Source organism: Oncorhynchus mykiss, chromosome 7 (genome assembly GCF_013265735.2).
Source record: "Oncorhynchus mykiss isolate Arlee chromosome 7, USDA_OmykA_1.1, whole genome shotgun sequence".
Taxonomy (NCBI): Eukaryota; Metazoa; Chordata; class Actinopteri; order Salmoniformes; family Salmonidae; genus Oncorhynchus; species Oncorhynchus mykiss.
Genome location: NC_048571.1, coordinates 7,678,832 through 7,698,498, shown reverse-complemented (window position 1 = coordinate 7,698,498; position 19,667 = coordinate 7,678,832). Strand labels below are relative to the sequence as shown.

At 52.2% G+C, this 19,667-nt stretch overlaps 1 protein-coding gene across 1 annotated transcript in view; it reads left to right on the top strand.

The window, feature by feature from the left end:
- The window catches only part of LOC110492730 (kinesin heavy chain), a 32,070-nt gene that overhangs the window by 9,378 nt on the left and 3,025 nt on the right, over nucleotides 1–19,667 (top strand). Inside the window, exons 10-22 of the mRNA XM_036982335.1 lie at nucleotides 659–807; nucleotides 3,767–3,915; nucleotides 7,572–7,753; nucleotides 8,006–8,074; nucleotides 10,122–10,208; nucleotides 11,890–12,009; nucleotides 12,623–12,769; nucleotides 13,031–13,228; nucleotides 13,413–13,530; nucleotides 13,627–13,703; nucleotides 13,846–13,955; nucleotides 16,532–16,694; nucleotides 17,061–17,132. Of these exons, the coding sequence (XP_036838230.1) occupies nucleotides 659–807; nucleotides 3,767–3,915; nucleotides 7,572–7,753; nucleotides 8,006–8,074; nucleotides 10,122–10,208; nucleotides 11,890–12,009; nucleotides 12,623–12,769; nucleotides 13,031–13,228; nucleotides 13,413–13,530; nucleotides 13,627–13,703; nucleotides 13,846–13,955; nucleotides 16,532–16,694; nucleotides 17,061–17,132 (1,641 nt within the window). The remainder of the gene's footprint in view (nucleotides 1–658; nucleotides 808–3,766; nucleotides 3,916–7,571; nucleotides 7,754–8,005; nucleotides 8,075–10,121; nucleotides 10,209–11,889; nucleotides 12,010–12,622; nucleotides 12,770–13,030; nucleotides 13,229–13,412; nucleotides 13,531–13,626; nucleotides 13,704–13,845; nucleotides 13,956–16,531; nucleotides 16,695–17,060; nucleotides 17,133–19,667) is intronic.

Below are 19,667 nucleotides of genomic sequence, written 5' to 3'. Positions count from 1 at the left end.
TGACTGGTTATCTATGAGACTGACTGGTTATCTATGTGGCTGTCTGTTGAAAGGCCCTGATGGATGACTAGTTATCTATGTGGCTGTCTGTTGAAAGGCCCTGATGGCTGACTGGTTATCTATGTGGCTGTCTGTTGAAAGGCCCTGATGGCTGACTGGTTATCTATGAGACTGACTGGTTATCTATGTGGCTGTCTGTTGAAAGGCCCTGATGGCTGACTGGTTATCTATGAGACTGACTGGTTATCTATGTGGCTGTCTGTTGAAAGGCCCTGATGGCTGACTGGTTATCTATGAGACTGACTGGTTATCTATGTGGCTGTCTGTTGAAAGGCCCTGATGGCTGACTGGTTATCTATGAGACTGACTGGTTATCTATGTGGCTGTCTGTTGAAAGGCCCTGATGGCTGACTGGTTATCTATGTGGCTGTCTGTTGAAAGGCCCTGATGGCTGACTGGTTATCTATGAGACTTACTGGTTATCTATGAGACTGTCTGCTGAAGGGCCCTGATGGCTGACTGGTTATCTATGAGACTGACTGGTTATCTATGAGACTGACTGGTTATCTATGAGACTGACTGGTTATCTATGAGACTGTTTGTTGAAAGGCCCTGATGGCTGACTGGTTATCTATGAGGCTGTGTTGTTTGTTTTCAGAAAACCCACGTCCCGTACAGGGACAGCAAGATGACCCGTATCCTGCAGGACTCTCTAGGGGGGAACTGTAGGACCACCATCATCATCTGTGCATCTCCCTCCATCTACAACGAGTGTGAGACCAAGTCTACCCTCATGTTCGGACAGAGGTGGGTCAGCACCTCTCTACAGTTTACCTGGTCTAGTGGCAGACTGTTAGTATAAGTCTACCCTGTTGGGACAGAGGTGGGTCAGCACCTCTCTACAGTTTACCTGGTCTAGTGGCAGACTGTTAGTATAAGTCTACCCTGTTGGGACAGAGGTGGGTCAGCACCTCTCTACAGTTTACCTGGTCTAGTGACAGACTGTTAGTATAAGTCTACCCTGTTGGGACAGAGGTGGGTCAGCACCTCTCTACAGTTTACCTGGTCTAGTGGCAGACTGTTAACATACGTCTACCCTCATGTTGGGACAGAGGTGGGTCAGCACCTCTCTACAGTTTACCTGGTCTAGTGGCAGACTGTTAACATACGTCTACCCTCATGTTGGGACAGAGGTGGGTCAGCACCTCTCTACAGTTTACCTGGTCTAGTGGCAGACTGTTAACATACGTCTACCCTGTTGGGACAGAGGTGGGTCAGCACCTCTCTACAGTTTACCTGGTCTAGTGACAGACTGTTAACATACGTCTACCCTGTTGGGACAGAGGTGGGTCAGCACCTCTCTACAGTTTACCTGGTCTAGTGGCAGACTGTTAACATACGTCTACCCTGTTGGGACAGAGGTGGGTCAGCACCTCTCTACAGTTTACCTGGTCTAGTGACAGACTGTTAGTATAAGTCTACCCTGTTGGGACAGAGGTGGGTCAGCACCTCTCTACAGTTTACCTGGTCTAGTGGCAGACTGTTAACATACGTCTACCCTCATGTTGGGACAGAGGTGGGTCAGCACCTCTCTACAGTTTACCTGGTCTAGTGGCAGACTGTTAACATACGTCTACCCTGTTGGGACAGAGGTGGGTCAGCACCTCTCTACAGTTTACCTGGTCTAGTGACAGACTGTTAACATACGTCTACCCTGTTGGGACAGAGGTGGGTCAGCACCTCTCTACAGTTTACCTGGTCTAGTGGCAGACTGTTAACATACGTCTACCCTGTTGGGACAGAGGTGGGTCAGCACCTCTCTACAGTTTACCTGGTCTAGTGACAGACTGTTAACATACGTCTACCCTGTTGGGACAGAGGTGAGCTGAGAGATCCACTGCACCATACCCAGTTCCCCTATTTTATGTGAACAATGAAAGGTTTCCCATGGCAGATGGGCCGTCCTTAATCCACCAGGAGACGGATAGTGACTGTTGATGATGAGTAGAGCTGGTGATTCCCAGTATCTTCCCTCCTATTCAGTGCTGACTGAGTGGTTGCATAACAAGCCTCTTCTCTAAATCTTTATCCAGATGATGAAGACATTGTTCATCTCTCTGACCTTTAGCGAAGTGTTACATCCATCCACTCCCCTAAATCCTGATCTGTAGGGTTTTATCCTGCCTCCTGGCTGGACAGCAACAGTAGCAACAGTGGGAGTTAGCCTAGGCTGCTCTTTGTGTTAGAGGACACAATGAACTTCCAGCACATTCTATCTCTGCTGCCCTGCCAGAGGACACAGGGGACTTCCAGCACATTCTGTCTCTGCTGCCCTGCTAGAGGACACAGGGGACTTCCAGCACATTCTGTCTCTGCTGCCCTGCTAGAGGACACAGGGGACATCCAGAACATTCTGTCTCTGCTGCCCTGCTAGAGGACACAGGGGACATCCAGAACATTCTGTCTGTGCTGCCCTGCCAGAGGACACAGGGGACATCCAGAACATTCTGTCTGTGCTGCCCTGCCAGAGGACACAGGGGACATCCAGAACATTCTGTCTGTGCTGCCCTGCTAGAGGACACAGGGGACATCCAGAACATTCTGTCTCTGCCGCCCTGCCAGGCTTAGGAGAGGAGTTAGATAGAGGTAGAACAGTAGGGCTACAGAGCGATGTGCTGTGGTGTGGCATGGTGTGGTGTGGTGTGGCGTTGTGTGGTGTGGCGTGGTGCGGTGTGGCATGGTGTGGTGTGGCATGGTGTGGCGTGGTGTGGCATGGTGTGGTGCGGCATGGTGCGGTGTGGTGCGGCATGGTGTGGTGTGGTGCGGCATGGTGTGGTGTGGTGTGGCGTGGCGTGGTGTGGCGTGGTGTGGCGTGGTGCGGCATGGTGTGGTGCGGCATGGTGTGGTGTGGTGTGGCGTGGCGTGGTGTGGCGTGGTGTGGCGTGGTGTGGTGCGGCATGGTGTGGTGCGGCATGGTGTGGTGCGGCATGGTGTGGTGCGGCATGGTGCGGTGTGGCGTGGCGTGGTGTGGTGCGGCATGGTGTGGTGCGGCATGGTGTGGTGCGGCATGGTGCGGTGTGGCGTGGTGTGGTGTGGTGTGGTGCGGCATGGTGTGGTGCGGCATGGTGTGGTGCGGCATGGTGTGGTGCGGCATGGTGCGGTGTGGCGTGGCGTGGTGTGGCATGGTGCGGTGTGGCGTGGTGCGGCATGGTGTGGTGCGGCATGGTGCGGTGTGGCGTGGTGCGGCATGGTGTGGTGTGGCATGGTGCGGTGTGGCGTGGTGCGGCATGGTGTGGTGCGGCATGGTGTGGTGTGGCATGGTGCGGTGTGGCGTGGTGCGCTCCACTGCACTGTCTGCACCCATGTGACCACCACTGCTGTCTGTGATAGGAGGCTGAGAGGAGTTGGACTTTACACATCATTGTACGGTCTAAAGTACCCAGCAGGGCTAATTAGTCCCCGGTCATCTTCACAGGGGACAACCTCCTGCAATAGATCTCAGACCAGTTCAAATATGGAGCTATCTGCCTCCCTGCTTCTTATTGGATCACCTCCTCCAGTTGTGTTGATTCAATGTTTATCCATCTGTTCCTGTTCTGACAGAAAAATATTCCTTGGAGAAAAAAGTGATGAGTAAATGAGGCCACAATGTCCTTTAGTGGATGAATTACAGCCCATTAGCCATGTCAAAGTAGTGCACTGCTGTATAGGGAATAGGGTGTGATTAGATATAGGGATCTGAGTGTCTGTCCCACCCTCCACACAGAGCCAAGACCATCAAGAACACCGTGTCTGTGAACCTGGAGCTGACTGCTGAGGAGTGGAAGAACAAGTACAACAAGGAGAAAGACAAGAACAAGAGTCTGAAGAACGTTATCCACAGGCTGGAGATGGAACTCAACCGCTGGAGGAACGGTGAGGGAGGGGGGGAGGGAGGGAGATGAGGAGGGAGGGAGGGAGATGGGGAGGGAGGGAGGGAGATGGAGCTCAACCGCTGGAGGAACGGTGAGGGAGGAGGGAGGGAGGGAGATGAGGAGGGAGGGAGGGAGATGGGGAGGGAGGGAGATGGAACTCAACCGCTGGAGGAACGGTGAGGGAGATGGGGAGGGAGATGAGGAGGGAGGGAGATGGGGAGGTAGGGAGGGAGATGGAGCTCAACCGCTGGAGGAACGGTGAGGGAGGAGGGAGGGAGATGGGGAGGGAGGGAGATGGGGAGGGAGGGAGGGAGATGGAGCTCAACCGCTGGAGGAATGGTGAGGGAGGAGGGAGGGAGATGAGGAGGGAGGGAGGGAGATGGGGAGGGAGGGAGGGAGAGAGATGGAGCTTAACTGCTGGAGGAACAGTGAGGGAGGAGGGTGGGAGATGAGGAGGGAGGGAGGGAGAGGGAGCTCAATCGCTGGAGGAACGGTGAGGAGGGAGGGAGATGAGGAGGGAGGGAGATGGAGCTCAACCGCTGGAGGAACGGTGAGGGAGGAGGGAGGGAGATAGAGCTCAACCGCTGGAGGAACGGTGAGGGAGGAAGGAGGGAGATGGAGCTCAACCGCTGGAGGAATGGTGAGGGAGGAGGGAGGGAGATGGGGAGGGAGATGGAGCTTAACTGCTGGAGGAAGGGTGAGGGAGGAGGGAGGGAGATGGAGCTCAACCGCTGGAGGAATGGTGAGGGAGGGAGATGGGGAGGAGGGAGGGAGATGGAGCTCAACCACTGGAGGAACGGTGAGAGAGGAGGGAGGGAGGGAGATGGAGCTCAACCGCTGGAGGAACAGTGAGGGAGGAGGGAGGGAGATGGAGCTCAACCGCTGGAGGAACGGTGAGGGAGGGAGATGGAGCTTAACCGCTGGAGGAACGGTGAGGGAGGAGGGAGATGGAGCTCAACTGCTGGAGGAACAGTGAGGGAGGAGGGAGGGAGAGAGGAGTCAGGGAGATGGGGAGGAGGGAGGGAGATGGGGAGGAGGGAGGGAGATGGAGCCCAACCACTAGAGGAACGGTGAGGGAGGAGGGAGGGAGATGGGGAGGAGGGAGGGAGATGGGGAGGGAGATGGAGCTCAACCGTTGGAGGAACAGTGAGGGAGGAGGGAGGGAGATGGAGCTCAACCACTGGAGGAACGGTGAGGGAGGGAGATGGAGCTCAACCGCTGGAGGAACAGTGAGGGAGGAGGGAGGGAGATGGAGCTCAACCGTTGGAGGAACAGTGAGGGAGGAGGGAGGGAGATGGAGCTCAACCACTGGAGGAACGGTGAGGGAAGGAGATGGAGCTCAACTGCTGGAGGAACAGTGAGGGAGGAGGGAGGGAGATGGAGCTCAACCGCTGGAGGAACGGTGAGGGAGGAGGGAGGGAGGGAGATGAGGAGGGAGGGAGGGAGATGGGGAGGGAGGGAGATGGAACTCAACCGCTGGAGGAACGGTGAGGGAGATGGGGAGGGAGATGAGGAGGGAGGGAGATGGGGAGGTAGGGAGGGAGATGGAGCTCAACCGCTGGAGGAACGGTGAGGGAGGAGGGAGGGAGATGGGGAGGGAGGGAGATGGGGAGGGAGGGAGGGAGATGGAGCTCAACCGCTGGAGGAATGGTGAGGGAGGAGGGAGGGAGATGAGGAGGGAGGGAGATGGGAAGGGAGGGAGGGAGAGAGATGGAGCTTAACTGCTGGAGGAACAGTGAGGGAGGAGGGTGGGAGATGAGGAGGGAGGGAGGGAGAGGGAGCTCAATCGCTGGAGGAACGGTGAGGAGGGAGGGAGATGAGGAGGGAGGGAGATGGAGCTCAACCGCTGGAGGAACGGTGAGGGAGGAGGGAGGGAGATAGAGCTCAACCGCTGGAGGAACGGTGAGGGAGGAAGGAGGGAGATGGAGCTCAACCGCTGGAGGAATGGTGAGGGAGGAGGGAGGGAGATGGGGAGGGAGATGGAGCTTAACTGCTGGAGGAAGGGTGAGGGAGGAGGGAGGGAGATGGAGCTCAACCGCTGGAGGAATGGTGAGGGAGGGAGATGGGGAGGAGGGAGGGAGATGGAGCTCAACCACTGGAGGAACGGTGAGAGAGGAGGGAGGGAGGGAGATGGAGCTCAACCGCTGGAGGAACAGTGAGGGAGGAGGGAGGGAGATGGAGCTCAACCGCTGGAGGAACGGTGAGGGAGGGAGATGGAGCTTAACCGCTGGAGGAACGGTGAGGGAGGAGGGAGATGGAGCTCAACTGCTGGAGGAACAGTGAGGGAGGAGGGAGGGAGAGAGGAGTCAGGGAGATGGGGAGGAGGGAGGGAGATGGGGAGGAGGGAGGGAGATGGAGCCCAACCACTAGAGGAACGGTGAGGGAGGAGGGAGGGAGATGGGGAGGAGGGAGGGAGATGGGGAGGGAGATGGAGCTCAACCGTTGGAGGAACAGTGAGGGAGGAGGGAGGGAGATGGAGCTCAACCACTGGAGGAACGGTGAGGGAGGGAGATGGAGCTCAACCGCTGGAGGAACAGTGAGGGAGGAGGGAGGGAGATGGAGCTCAACCGTTGGAGGAACAGTGAGGGAGGAGGGAGGGAGATGGAGCTCAACCACTGGAGGAACGGTGAGGGAAGGAGATGGAGCTCAACTGCTGGAGGAACAGTGAGGGAGGAGGGAGGGAGATGGAGCTCAACCGCTGGAGGAACGGTGAGGGAGGAGGGAGGGAGGGAGATGAGGAGGGAGGGAGGGAGATGGGGAGGGAGGGAGATGGAACTCAACCGCTGGAGGAACGGTGAGGGAGATGGGGAGGGAGATGAGGAGGGAGGGAGATGGGGAGGTAGGGAGGGAGATGGAGCTCAACCGCTGGAGGAACGGTGAGGGAGGAGGGAGGGAGATGGGGAGGGAGGGAGATGGGGAGGGAGGGAGGGAGATGGAGCTCAACCGCTGGAGGAATGGTGAGGGAGGAGGGAGGGAGATGAGGAGGGAGGGAGATGGGGAGGGAGGGAGGGAGAGAGATGGAGCTTAACTGCTGGAGGAACAGTGAGGGAGGAGGGTGGGAGATGAGGAGGGAGGGAGGGAGAGGGAGCTCAATCGCTGGAGGAACGGTGAGGAGGGAGGGAGATGAGGAGGGAGGGAGATGGAGCTCAACCGCTGGAGGAATGGTGAGGGAGATGGGGAGGGAGGGAGATGGAGCTTAACCGCTGGAGGAATGGTGAGGGAGATGGGGAGGGAGGGAGGGAGATGGGGAGTGAGGGGTGGGCAGAGGAGGAGATGGCGGGGAGGAGGGAGGGAGATGGAGCTTAACCGCTGGAGGAATGGTGAGGGAGATGGGGAGGGAGGGAGGGAGATGGGGAGTGAGGGGTGGGCAGAGGAGGAGATGGCGGGGAGAGTGGGGGAGGGAGAGAGGGAGGGAGTGAGACAGAGAGGGAGGGAGAGGGAGGAGGGCGAGAGAGGGAGCAGGGGTAGGGAGGGAGAGATTGAGGAGGGAGGGAGTGGGGAGGGAGGGAGGGCAGAGAGAGAGAGAAATGATTGAAACTCCTTCATATGAAATCGACAGAGCCACACTGAGTTGGACATGAGTTAGTGTTCCAATGGTAGATATTGAGTGAATGAGTGCACAGTTCAAGGTAGAGAATCTGTTTGTCCCCGTCTCAGGTGAGAACGTCCCTGAGGAGGAGCAGCTGAGTGCTAAGGAGCAGAAGCACCTGGAGCCGTGTGACAACACTCCCATCATAGATAACATGGCTCCAGCTAACGGACTGGTTCTGGTCTCCACCGAGGAGAAGAGCAAGTATGAGGAGGACATCAGCAATCTGTACAAACAACTGGACGACAAGGTCAACAAGGGAAATCTCACCAGACTAGATTAGAGAACTGAGTCAAATCATTTTGAAGGGTACAAACTCAACGTACATAAAGAATAACAGACATTAAAACACAGTGTAAATAACAAACATGCATCAACATTAAACGGTAGACTAGATTGGGCAGGAACAGGAAGGGGTTGGATTTTTTACAGACAAATCAATGTTTCCAATTCTATTCTAACTGAAATGTAAATTGCTGCTTGTTTTGTTTGTGTCACCCAGGATGATGAGATCAACCAGCAGAGCCAGCTGGCTGAGAAACTCAAGGAACAGATGTTAGACCAGGATGAGGTGACCAATCATGAACAACCCTCTTTTCTCATGTTAAAGGAGAATGTCACTCAAAAACTATATTTTGGTATTGTTTCTCATTAGTCCACTGTTGATACAGTCTGTCAGTCCAAAATGTTCTGCATGTAAGCAGTCAATGCCATACAACTCTCCTTCCGTGGCCTCCAATTGCTCTTAAATACAAGCAAAACTAAATACATGCTCTTCAACCGATCGCTGCCTGCACCTGCCCGCCTGTCCAACATCACTACTCTGGACGGTTCAGACAACTACAAATACCTAGGTGTCTGGTTAGACTGTAAACTCTCCTTCCAGACTCATATCAAACATCTCCAATCCAAAGTTAAATCTAGAATTGGCTTCCGATTTCGCAACAAAGCATCCTTCACTCATGCTGCCAAACATACCCTTGTAAAACTGACCATACTACCAATCCTCGACTTCGGCGATGTCATTTACAAAATAGCCTCCAATACCCTTCTCAATAAATTGGATGCAGTCTATCACAGTGCCATCCGTTTTGTCACCAAAGCCCCATATAATACCCACCACTGCGACCTGTATGCTCTCGTTGGCTGGCCCTCGCTTCATACTCGTCGCCAAACCCACTGGCTACAGGTCATCTACAAGACACTGCTAGGTAAAGTCCCCCCTTATCTCAGCTCGCTGGTCACCACAGCAGCACCCACCTGTAGCAGGTATATCTCTCTGGCCACCCCCAAAACCAATTCTTCCTTTGGCCGCCTCTCCTTCCAGTTCTCTGCTGCCAATGACTGGAACAAACTACAAAAATCTCTCAAACTGGAAACACTTATCTCCCTCACTAGCTTTAAGCACCAGCTGTCAGAGCAGCTCACAGATTACTGCACCTGTACATAGCCCACCTATAATTTAGCCCAAACAACTACCTCTTCCCCTACTGTATTTATTTTGCTCCTTTGCACCCCCATTATTTTTAATTCTACTTTGCACATTCTTCCACTGCAGATCTACCATTCCAGTGTTTTACTTGCTATATTGTATTTACCTTGCCACCATGGCCTTTTTTTGCCTTTACCTCCCTTCTCACCTCATTTGCTCACATCGTATATAGACTTGTTTCTACTGTATTATTGACTGTATGTTTGTTTTACTCCATGTGTAACTCTGTGTCGTTGTATGTGTCGAACTGCTTTGCTTTATCTTGGCCAGGTCGCAATTGTAAATGAGAACTTGTTCTCAACTTGCCTACCTGGTTAAATAAAGGTGAAATAAATCCATTTTAAAATGTTAAAAAGTCTAGTTGTCAAGATATTGGACGTTTTGAGTCATCTGATGCATTTAGCTTCTTCGTCATGATGATGTATGTGGCTGAAGACACTGTTCTTCTTAAAAGTCCAATGTCTTGATGATGCTTTCAGATGGATGATCTACATCTAAGGGGGATTCAACCATGTTAAATGGTGTGCATTTGCCTGTGTGTGTTCCCTTTTTCCTGTGTGTCCCTGTCTGTGTCCCTGTCTGTGTCCCTTTGTGTATGTGTGTGTCCCTGTGTGTGTCCCTGTGTCTCCCTGTGTGTATGTGTGTGTCCCTGTTTGTGTCCCTGTTTGTGTCCCTGTTTGTGTCCCTGTGTGTATGTGTGTGTCCCTGTTTGTGTCCCTGTGTGTGTCCCTGTGTGTATGTGTGTGTCCCTGTGTGTGTCCCTGTGTCTCCCTGTGTGTATGTGTCTCCTGTGTGTGTCCTTGTGTGTATGTGTGTGTCCCTGTGTGTATGTGTGTCTCCTGTTTGTGTCCCTGTGTGTATGTGTGTCCCTGTGTGTGTCCCTGTGTGTATGTGTGTGTCTGTGTGTCTGTGTCTCCCTGTGTGTATGTGTCTCCTGTGTGTGTCCCTGTGTGTATGTGTGTGTCCCTGTGTGTATGTGTGTCTCCTGTGTGTGTCCCTGTGTGTATGTGTGTTTCTGTGTGTGTCCCTGTGTGTATATGTGTCTCCCTGTGTGTATGTGTGTCCCTGTGTGTATGTGTCTCCTGTGTGTGTCCCTGTGTGTGTTCCCGTGTGGGTCTCTCCTCAGCTGCTGGCGTCGACGAGAAGGGACTATGAGAAGATCCATGAGGATCTGTCTCGTCTGCAGACGGAGAACGAGGCTGCCAAGGAGGAGGTGAAGGAGAATATTCTGGAGGAATCCATGTTATTCCAGAATTCTAAATGAGCCCATCAAATTGTATTAGTCACATGCGCCGAATACAGCAGGTGTAGATCTTACAGTGAAATGCTGAATACAGCAGGTGTAGATCTTACCGTGAAATGTTTACTTACGAGCCCCTAACCGACAGTGCAGTTTCAAAAAATACGGATAAGAATAAGAGATAAAAGTAACAAGTAATTAAAGAGGAGCAGTAAAAAATAACAATATATACAGGGTATTACGGTACAGAGTCAATGTGGAGGCTATATACAGGGTATTACGGTACAGAGTCAATGTGCAGGGGCACCGGTTAGTTGAGGTAGTATGTACAGAGTTAATGTGGAGGCTATATACAGGGTATTACGGTACAGAGTTAATGTGGAGGTTATATACAAGGTATTACGGTACAGAGTCAATGTGGAGGTTATATACAGGGGGTACCGGTACAGAGTCAATGTGCAGGGGCACCGGTTAGTTGAGGTAGTATGTACAGAGTCAATGTGGAGGCTATATACAGGGTATTACGGTACAGAGTCAATGTGCAGGGGCACCGGTTAGTTGAGGTAGTATGTACAGAGTCAATGTGGAGGCTATATACAGGGTATTACGGTACAGAGTTAATGTGGAGGTTATATACAAGGTATTACGGTACAGAGTCAATGTGGAGGTTATATACAGGGGGTACCGGTACAGAGTCAATGTGGAGGCTATATACAGGGGGTACCGGTACAGAGTCAATGTGGAGGCTATATACAGGGGGTACTGGTACAGAGTCAATGTGGAGGTTATATACAGGGGGTACCGGTACAGAGTCAATGTGGAGGCTATATACAGGGGGTACCGGTACAGAGTCAATGTGGAGGCTATATACAGGGTATTACGGTACAGAGTCAATGTGGAGGTTATATACAGGGGGTACCGGTACAGAGTCAATGTGGAGGTTATATACAGGGGGTACCAGTACAGAGTCAATGTGGAGGCTATATACAGAGGGTACTGGTACAGAGTCAATGTGGAGGCTATAGACAGAGGGTACCGGGACAGAGTCAATGTGAAGGCTATATACAGGGGGGTACCGGTACATAGTCAATGTGGAGACTATATACAGGGGGTACCGGTACAGAGTCAATGTGGAGGCTATATACATGGGGTACCGGTACAGAGTCAATGTGGAGGCTACATACAGGGGGTACCGGTACAGAGTCAATGTGGAGGCTATATACAGGGGGTACCGGTACAGAGTCAATGTGGAGGCTATATACAGGGGGTACCAGTACAGAGTCAATGTTGAGGCTATATACAGGGGGGTACCAGTACAGAGTCAATGTGGAGGCTATATACAGGGGCTACCAGTACAGAGTCAATGTGGAGGCTATATACAGAGGGTACTGGTACAGAGTCAATGTGGAGGCTATATACAGGGGGTACCGGTACAGAGTCAATGTGGAGGCTATATACAGAGGGTACTGGTACAGAGTCAATGTGCAGGGGCACCGGTTAGTTGAGGTAGTATGTACAGAGTTAATTAAAGTGACTCTGTATCGATGACAACAGAGAGTGGCAGTGGTGTGGAGAGGGGAGGGGAGGGGGGAGATGTGAATAGTCTGGGTAGCCATTTGACTAGATGTTCATCATTATGTTCTTATGGCTCTAGGTGAAGGAGGTGCTGCAGGCGTTGGAGGAGCTGGCTGTGAACTACGACCAGAAGAGCCAGGAGGTGGAGGACAGGAGCCAGGCCAACCAACAGCTGCAGGAGGAGCTGCAGCAGAGGACTGTGGGTCTCTGGGCATGATGGGAGGGACAGAGGGGCCTAGAGCAGTTCAGCTTATTATGGGGTTTACTGCACCCTTCATTACATTTTATTCTGAGGTACCCCCTGATGTGTGGGTGATCCATATACCTATGTTCTAATGAGTCTTCCCAAGTTTCCCCTGTGGATAGATGAGGTACTAGAATCGTATAGAGGGTCCTTAATGACATTTTATTCTGAGGAACCCCCTGATGTGTGGGTGATCCATATACCTATGTTCTAATGAGTCTTCCCAAGTTTCCCCTGTGGATAGATGAGGTACTAGAACCGTATAGAGGGTCCTTAATGACATTTTATTCTGAGGAACCCCCTGATGTGTGGGTGATCCATATACCTATGTTCTAATGAGTCTTCCCAAGTTTCCCCTGTGGATAGATGAGGTACTAGAACCGTATAGAGGGTCCTTAATGACATTTTATTCTGAGGAACCCCCTGATGTGTGGGTGATCCATATACCTATGTTCTAATGAGTCTTCCCAAGTTTCCCCTGTGGATAGATGAGGTACTAGAACCGTATAGAGGGTCCTTAATGATGCGGTGAAGGACAACTGCCGTGTGACTGATGTGTGTTCCCCAGACGGTCCTGTTGTCAGTTCAGATGGAGCTGACCACGCTCCAGGAGCTCAGTGGACACCAGAAGAAGAGAGCCGCAGAGATCCTCCACCTGCTGCTCCGAGACCTCAGTGAGATAGGAGCCACCATGGGCACCAGCGACATCAAGGTGGTGAGGGGACCTACACAGCAGATACACATAGACACACACACACACCGAACCAAATACAAACAGACCCATTCACAACAGTCCTGTTAACTTAACGGGTTGTAACATCGTTGACCTGTGTAGCTAGCACACCTCTCCACAACATACAACATGAGTCAGAGTTGATGCTCTTTAGTTTCCTAACAGTATATCTTCCTCCTGGACTGTTCTAATCCTACTGTTCATCCCCCGGGCTTTATATGCAGTCTTCTGTTTCCTGTCTAGATGGCTGAGGGGAACGGTAACGGTGGAGTGATTGAGGAAGAGTTCACCATGACCCGTCTCTACATCAGTAAGATGAGGTCAGAGGTCAAGTCTCTGGTGAACCGCTCCAAGCAGCTGGAAAGCTCCCAGGGTGACACCTCACGCAAGATGGCCGCCAACGAGAAGGAGCTGGCTTCCTGTCAGCTGCTCATCTCCCAGGTAACAGAGGGCCCAGGTTCATTGTGAAGCGTCTAAAGGCCGATGCAGAAATGCACTTTCATTGTCCTACGTTGAGTCTCTGAATATCTTTTCACTCTCTGCCAAAGTCCTCCAAAACGGCCAAACAGGGCTGTGTTCAGTAGGTTTTGAAGCGCTGACCCTGTGTTGGTGTGTTGTGCTGTAGCACCAGGCCAAGATCAAGTCCCTGACAGACTACATGCAGAACATGGAACAGAAGAAGAGACGGCTGGAGGAGAGTCAGGACGCTCTGACTGAGGAGCTGGCCAAGATGCACGCTCAGGGTGAGACGCACGACTCCCTCTACACATCCCCTCTATCCACACCACTGCTTCCTTTATAACATGCTTCACATTGTTGTTCACATTGTTGTTCCTCAGAGAAAATGCACGAGGTGTCAGTGGTGGACACGGAGAAGGAGCACGTCAGTAGACTGGAGGGTGAAGAGGAGGTTAAGGTGATTAAACCTGGGTTTAAGACGTCCACAAGGTGGATCTGGAAGTAGGATGGTTATTCTGTTGGAGAAACAGATTAGATTTACCCCCGTGTGTGTGTCTTCTGTGTGTGTCCTCTGATCCGCCCTCCTGTCCATCCCGTAGAAGACTCTAGAACAGCAGATGGAGGCTCACAGAGAGGCCCACCAGAAGCAGCTGGCCCGACTCAGGGACGAGATCGATGTCAAACAGAGGACGCTGGATGAACTCACAGAGTGAGAAGCTATATATACCGTCCGGTGACTCTCTGTGTTTGACAACACTTTTCTAACTGCTAGGGCATTTATAAAGGCTTCATACGGTATTCATAAAGGCTTCATAGGGCAGTCATAAAGGCTTCATAGGGCATTCATAAAGGCTTCATAGGGCATTCATAAAGGCTTCATAGGGCATTCATAACGGCTTCATAGGGCATTCATAACGGCTTCATAGGGCATTCATAAAGGCTTCATAGGGCATTCATAAAAGCTTCAGGCTTCATGGGGCATTCATAAAGGCTTCATGGGGCATTCATAAAGGCTTCATAGGGCATTCATAAAGGCTTCACAAATCCTTTACAGGCTGTCATAATGCAGTACTAAATGAAAGGTGGTATAAAAGGTCATTACATCTGAAGTATCTATATAGGCCTTATAAAGCTCCATAAAGCCTCTATAACTTATTTTCTCTCCTCCTTTTCACCCTCTCCCCTACCTCTCCCCTACCTCTCTCCCCTACCTCTCTCCCCTACCTCTCCCCTACCTCTCCTCTTCCTCTCCACTACCTCTCCTCTTCCTCTCCCCTACCTCTCCCCTACCTCTCCTCTTCTTCTCCTCTTCCTCTCCGCTACCTCTCCTCTTCCTCTCCTCTACCTTTCCTCTACCTCTCCTCTTCCTCTCCCCTACCTCTCTCCCCTACCTCTCTCCCCTACCTCTCCCCTACCTCTCCTCTTCCTCTCCACTACCTCTCCTCTTCCTCTCCCCTACCTCTCCCCTACCTCTCCTCTTCTTCTCCTCTACCTCTCCCCTACCTCTCCTCTTCCTCTCCTCTACCTCTCCCCTACCTCTCCTCTTCCTCTCCCCTACCTCTCCTCTTCCTCTGCCCTACCTCTCCCCTACCTCTCCCCTACCTCTCCCCTACCTCTCTCCCCTACCTCTCTCCCCTACCTCTCCCCTACCTCTCCTCTTCCTCTCCACTACCTCTCCCCTACCTCTCCCCTACCTCTCCTCTTCCTCTGCCCTACCTCTCCCCTACCTCTCCTCTTCCTCTGCCCTACCTCTCCCCTACCTCTCCCCTACCTCTCCCCTACCTCTCTCCCCTACCTCTCTCCCCTACCTCTCCCCTACCTCTCCTCTTCCTCTCCACTACCTCTCCTCTTCCTCTCCCCTACCTCTCCCCTACCTCTCCTCTTCTTCTCCTCTTCCTCTCCGCTACCTCTCCTCTTCCTCTCCTCTACCTTTCCTCTACCTCTCCCCTACCTCTCCTCTTCCTCTCCTCTACCTCTCCCCTACCTCTCCTCTTCCTCTCCCCTACCTCTCCTCTTCCTCTGCCCTACCTCTCCCCTACCTCTCCCCTACCTCTCCCCTACCTCTCCTCTACCTCTCCTCTTCCTCTCCCCTACCTTTCCTCTACCTATCCCCTACCTCTCCCTACCTCTCCTCTACCTCTCCTCTTCCTCTCCCCTACCTCTCCTCTACCTCTCCTCTACCTATCCCCTACCTCTCCTCTACCTCTCCTCTTCCTCTCCCCTACCTCTCCTCTACCTCTCCTCTACCTCTCCTCTTCCTCTCCACTACCTCTCCTCTTCCTCTCCCCTACCTCTCCTCTACCTCTCCTCTTCCTCTGCCCTACCTCTCCTCTTCCTCTCCCCTACCTATCCCCTACCTCTCCTCTTCCTCTCCCCTACCTCTCCCCTACCTCTCCTCTTCCTCTCCCCTACCTCTCCTCTTCCTCTGCCCTACCTCTCCTCTTCCTCTCCTCTACCTCTCCTCTACCTCTCCTCTTCCTCTCCACTACCTCTCCCCTACCTCTCCTCTACCTCTGCCCTACCTCTCCCCTACCTCTCCTCTTCCTCTCCACTACCTCTCCCCTACCTCTCCTCTTCCTCTCCACTACCTCTCCCCTACCTCTCCTCTTCCTCTGCCCTACCTCTCCTATTCCTCTCCCCTACCTCTCCTCTACCTCTCCTCTTCCTCTCCTCTACCTCTCCTCTACCTCTCCTCTACCTCTCCTCTTCCTCTCCACTACCTCTCCCCTACCTCTCCTCTACCTCTGCCCTACCTCTCCCCTACCTCTCCTCTTCCTCTCCACTACCTCTCCCCTACCTCTCCTCTTCCTCTCCACTACCTCTCCCCTACCTCTCCTCTTCCTCTGCCCTACCTCTCCTATTCCTCTCCCCTACCTCTCCTCTACCTCTCCCCTACCTCTCCTCTTACTCTGCCCTACCTCTCCTCTACCTCTCCTCTTCCTCTCCCCTACCTCTCCTCCTCTCCCCTACCTCTCCTCTACCTCTCCACTACCTCTCCCCTACCTCTCCTCTACCTCTCCACTACCTCTCCACTACCTCTCCTCTTCCTCTCCCCTACCTCTCCTCTACCTCTCCCCTACCTCTCCCCTACCTCTCCCCTTCCTCTCCCCTACCTCTCCTCTTCCTCTCCCCTACCTCTCCTCTTCCTCTCTCCTCTTCCTCTCCCCTACCTCTCCTCTACCTCTCCCCTACCTCTCCTCTACCTCTCCTCTACCTCTCCTCTTCCTCTCCCCTACCTTTCCTCTACCTCTGCTCTCCCCCTCTCCTCCTCTGTGTCTCTCCCAGTCTGAACCAGGGCCTGATGCTGGAGCAGAGGAGGCTGATGTCTGATCATGAGAAGCTGAAGGTGGAGGAACAGGAGAAGGACATGAAGCTCCAGAAGCTGGTCATCTTCAACGAGCAGAGAGAGCAGGCCAGACAGGACCTCAAGGGACTGGAGGAGACTGTGGTACGTCAAGGCTCTATGACTGACTGACTGACTGACTCACTGACTGGCTGGCTGGCTGGCTGACTGGCTGGCTGACTCAATGACTGGCTGGCTGACTCACTGACTGACTGACTGGCTGACTCACTGACTGGCTGACTCACTGACTGACTGACTAACTGACTGACTGACTGACTGACTGACTGACTGACTGACTGACTGGCTGACTGACTGACTGACTGGCTGGCTGACTGGCTGACTGGCTGACTCACTGGCTGACTATAGCTCTTCACTTCCTATGTCTTGCAGATAAACCAATACATCATATATGTCCATTTCAACGTTTCACACTGAGCACAAGTGTGTCTTCTCTCTGTTTTGTCTTGAAAGGCCAAAGAGCTGCAGACTCTTCATAACCTACGCAGGCTCTTTGTTCAAGACCTCACAACACGCGTCAAGAAGGTAAGGAGGTATTCCCCCATGTAAGAGAGGCTGTGTATCAGAATGCCCCAACCTGTCTGCAGAATGTCAGAGATACTCGTCTGTAGTCTGTTGTCTTTCAGTGAGGACCTGTAGTCTGTAGTCTGTGCTCTGTAGTCTGTGCTCTGTAGTGTGTAGTCTGTGCTCAGTAGTGTGTAGTCTGCGCTCTGTAGTCTATAGTCTGCGCTCTGTAGTCTGTAGTCTGCGCTCTGTAGTGTGTAGTCTGTGCTCTGTAGTGTGTAGTCTGCGCTCTGTAGTCTATAGTCTGCGCTCTGTAGTCTGTAGTCTGCGCTCTGTAGTCTGTAGTCTGCGCTCTGTAGTCTGTAGTCTGAGCTCTGTAGTCTGTAGTCTGCACTCTGTAGTGTGTAGTCTGTGCTCTGTAGTCTATAGTCTGTGCTTTGTGTTGACAGACTGACTGATGTTTCTCTTCTCTCCTGTTCTGTCCAGAGTGCAGACTGGGCAGTAGTCTGTAGTCTGTATTGGTTGTCTTCTCTCCTGTTATGTCCAGAGTGCAGAGTTGGCAGTAGTCTGTATTGACTGTCTGTCTTCTCTCCTGTTCTGTCCAGAGTGCAGTGGGCAGTAGTCTGTATTCTGTATTGACTGCCTGTCTCCTCTCCTGTTCTGTCCAGAGTGCAGAGGGCAGTTGTTTGTAGTCTGTATTGGTTGTCTTCTCTCCTGTTATGTCCAGAGTGCAGAGGGCAGTAGTCTGTATTGACTGTCTGTCTTCTCTCCTGTTCTGTCCAGAGTGCAGTGGGCAGTAGTCTGTAGTCTGTATTGACTGCCTGTCTCCTCTCCTGTTCTGTCCAGAGTGCAGAGGGCAGTTGTTTGTAGTCTGTATTGGTTGTCTTCTCTCCTGTTATGTCCAGAGTGCAGAGGGCAGTAGTCTGTAGTCTGTATTGACTGTCTGTCTTCTCTCCTGTTATGTCCAGAGTGCAGAGGGCAGTAGTCTGTATTGACTGTCTGTCTTCTCTCCTGTTCTGTCCAGAGTGCAGTGGGCAGTAGTCTGTAGTCTGTATTGACTGTCTTCTCTCCTGTTCTGTCCAGAGTGCAGAGTTGGCAGTAGTCTGTAGTCTGTATTGACTGTCTGTCTTCTCTCCTGTTCTGTCCAGAGTGCAGAGTTGGCAGTAGTCTGTAGTCTGTATTGACTGTCTTCTCTCCTGTTCTGTCCAGAGTGCAGAGTTGGCAGTAGTCTGTAGTCTGTATTGACTGTCTTCTCTCCTGTTCTGTCCAGAGTGCAGAGTTGGCAGTAGTCTGTAGTCTGTATTGACTGTCTTCTCTCCTGTTCTGTCCAGAGTGCAGAGTTGGCAGTAGTCTGTAGTCTGTATTGACTGTCTGTCTTCTCTCCTGTTCTGTCCAGAGTGCAGAGTTGGCAGTAGTCTGTAGTCTGTATTGACTGTCTTCTCTCCTGTTCTGTCCAGAGTGCAGAGTTGGCAGTAGTCTGTAGTCTGTATTGACTGTCTTCTCTCCTGTTCTGTCCAGAGTGCAGAGTTGGCAGTAGTCTGTAGTCTGTATTGACTGTCTTCTCTCCTGTTCTGTCCAGAGTGCAGAGTTGGCAGTAGTCTGTAGTCTGTATTGACTGTCTTCTCTCCTGTTCTGTCCAGAGTGCAGAGTTGGCAGTAGTCTGTAGTCTGTGCTCTGTAGTGTGTGCTCTGTAGTGTGTAGTCTGTGCTCTGTAGTCTATAGTATGTGCTCTGTAGTCTATAGTCTGTGCTCTGTAGTCTGTAGTCTGTGCTCTGTAGTCTGTGCTCTGTGTTGACAGACTGACTGATGTTTCTCTCCTGTTGTGTTCAGAGTGCAGAGTGGGTAGTAGTCTATAGTCTGTGCTGTAGTCTATAGTCTGTGCTCTGTGTTGACAGACTGTATTGATTGTCTCCTCTCCTGTTGTGTTCAGAGTGCACAGTTGGCAGTAGTCTGTATTGATTGTCTCCTCTCCTGTTGTGTTCAGAGTGCAGAGTTGGCAGTAGTCTGTATTGATTGTCTCCTCTCCTGTTGTGTTCAGAGTGCAGAGTTGGCAGTAGTCTGTATTGATTGTCTCCTCTCCTGTTGTGTTCAGAGTGCAGAGTTGGCAGTAGTCTGTATTGATTGTCTTCTCTCCTGTTCTGTCCAGAGTGCAGAGTTGGCAGTAGTCTGTATTGATTGTCTTCTCTCCTGTTCTGTCCAGAGTGCAGAGTTGGCAGTAGTCTGTATTGATTGTCTCCTCTCCTGTTGTGTTCAGAGTGCAGAGTTGGCAGTAGTCTGTAGTCTGTATTGACTGTCTTCTCTCCTGTTCTGTCCAGAGTGCAGAGTTGGCAGTAGTCTGTAGTCTGTATTGACTGTCTTCTCTCCTGTTCTGTTCAGAGTGCAGAGTTGGCAGTAGTCTGTATTGATTGTCTCCTCTCCTGTTGTGTTCAGAGTGCAGAGCTGGCAGTAGTCTATAGTCTGTGCTCTGTGTTGACAGACTGACTTGACTGATGTTTCTCTCCTGTTGTGTTCAGAGGGCAGTAGTCTATAGCCTGTGCTATGTGTTGACAGACTGTA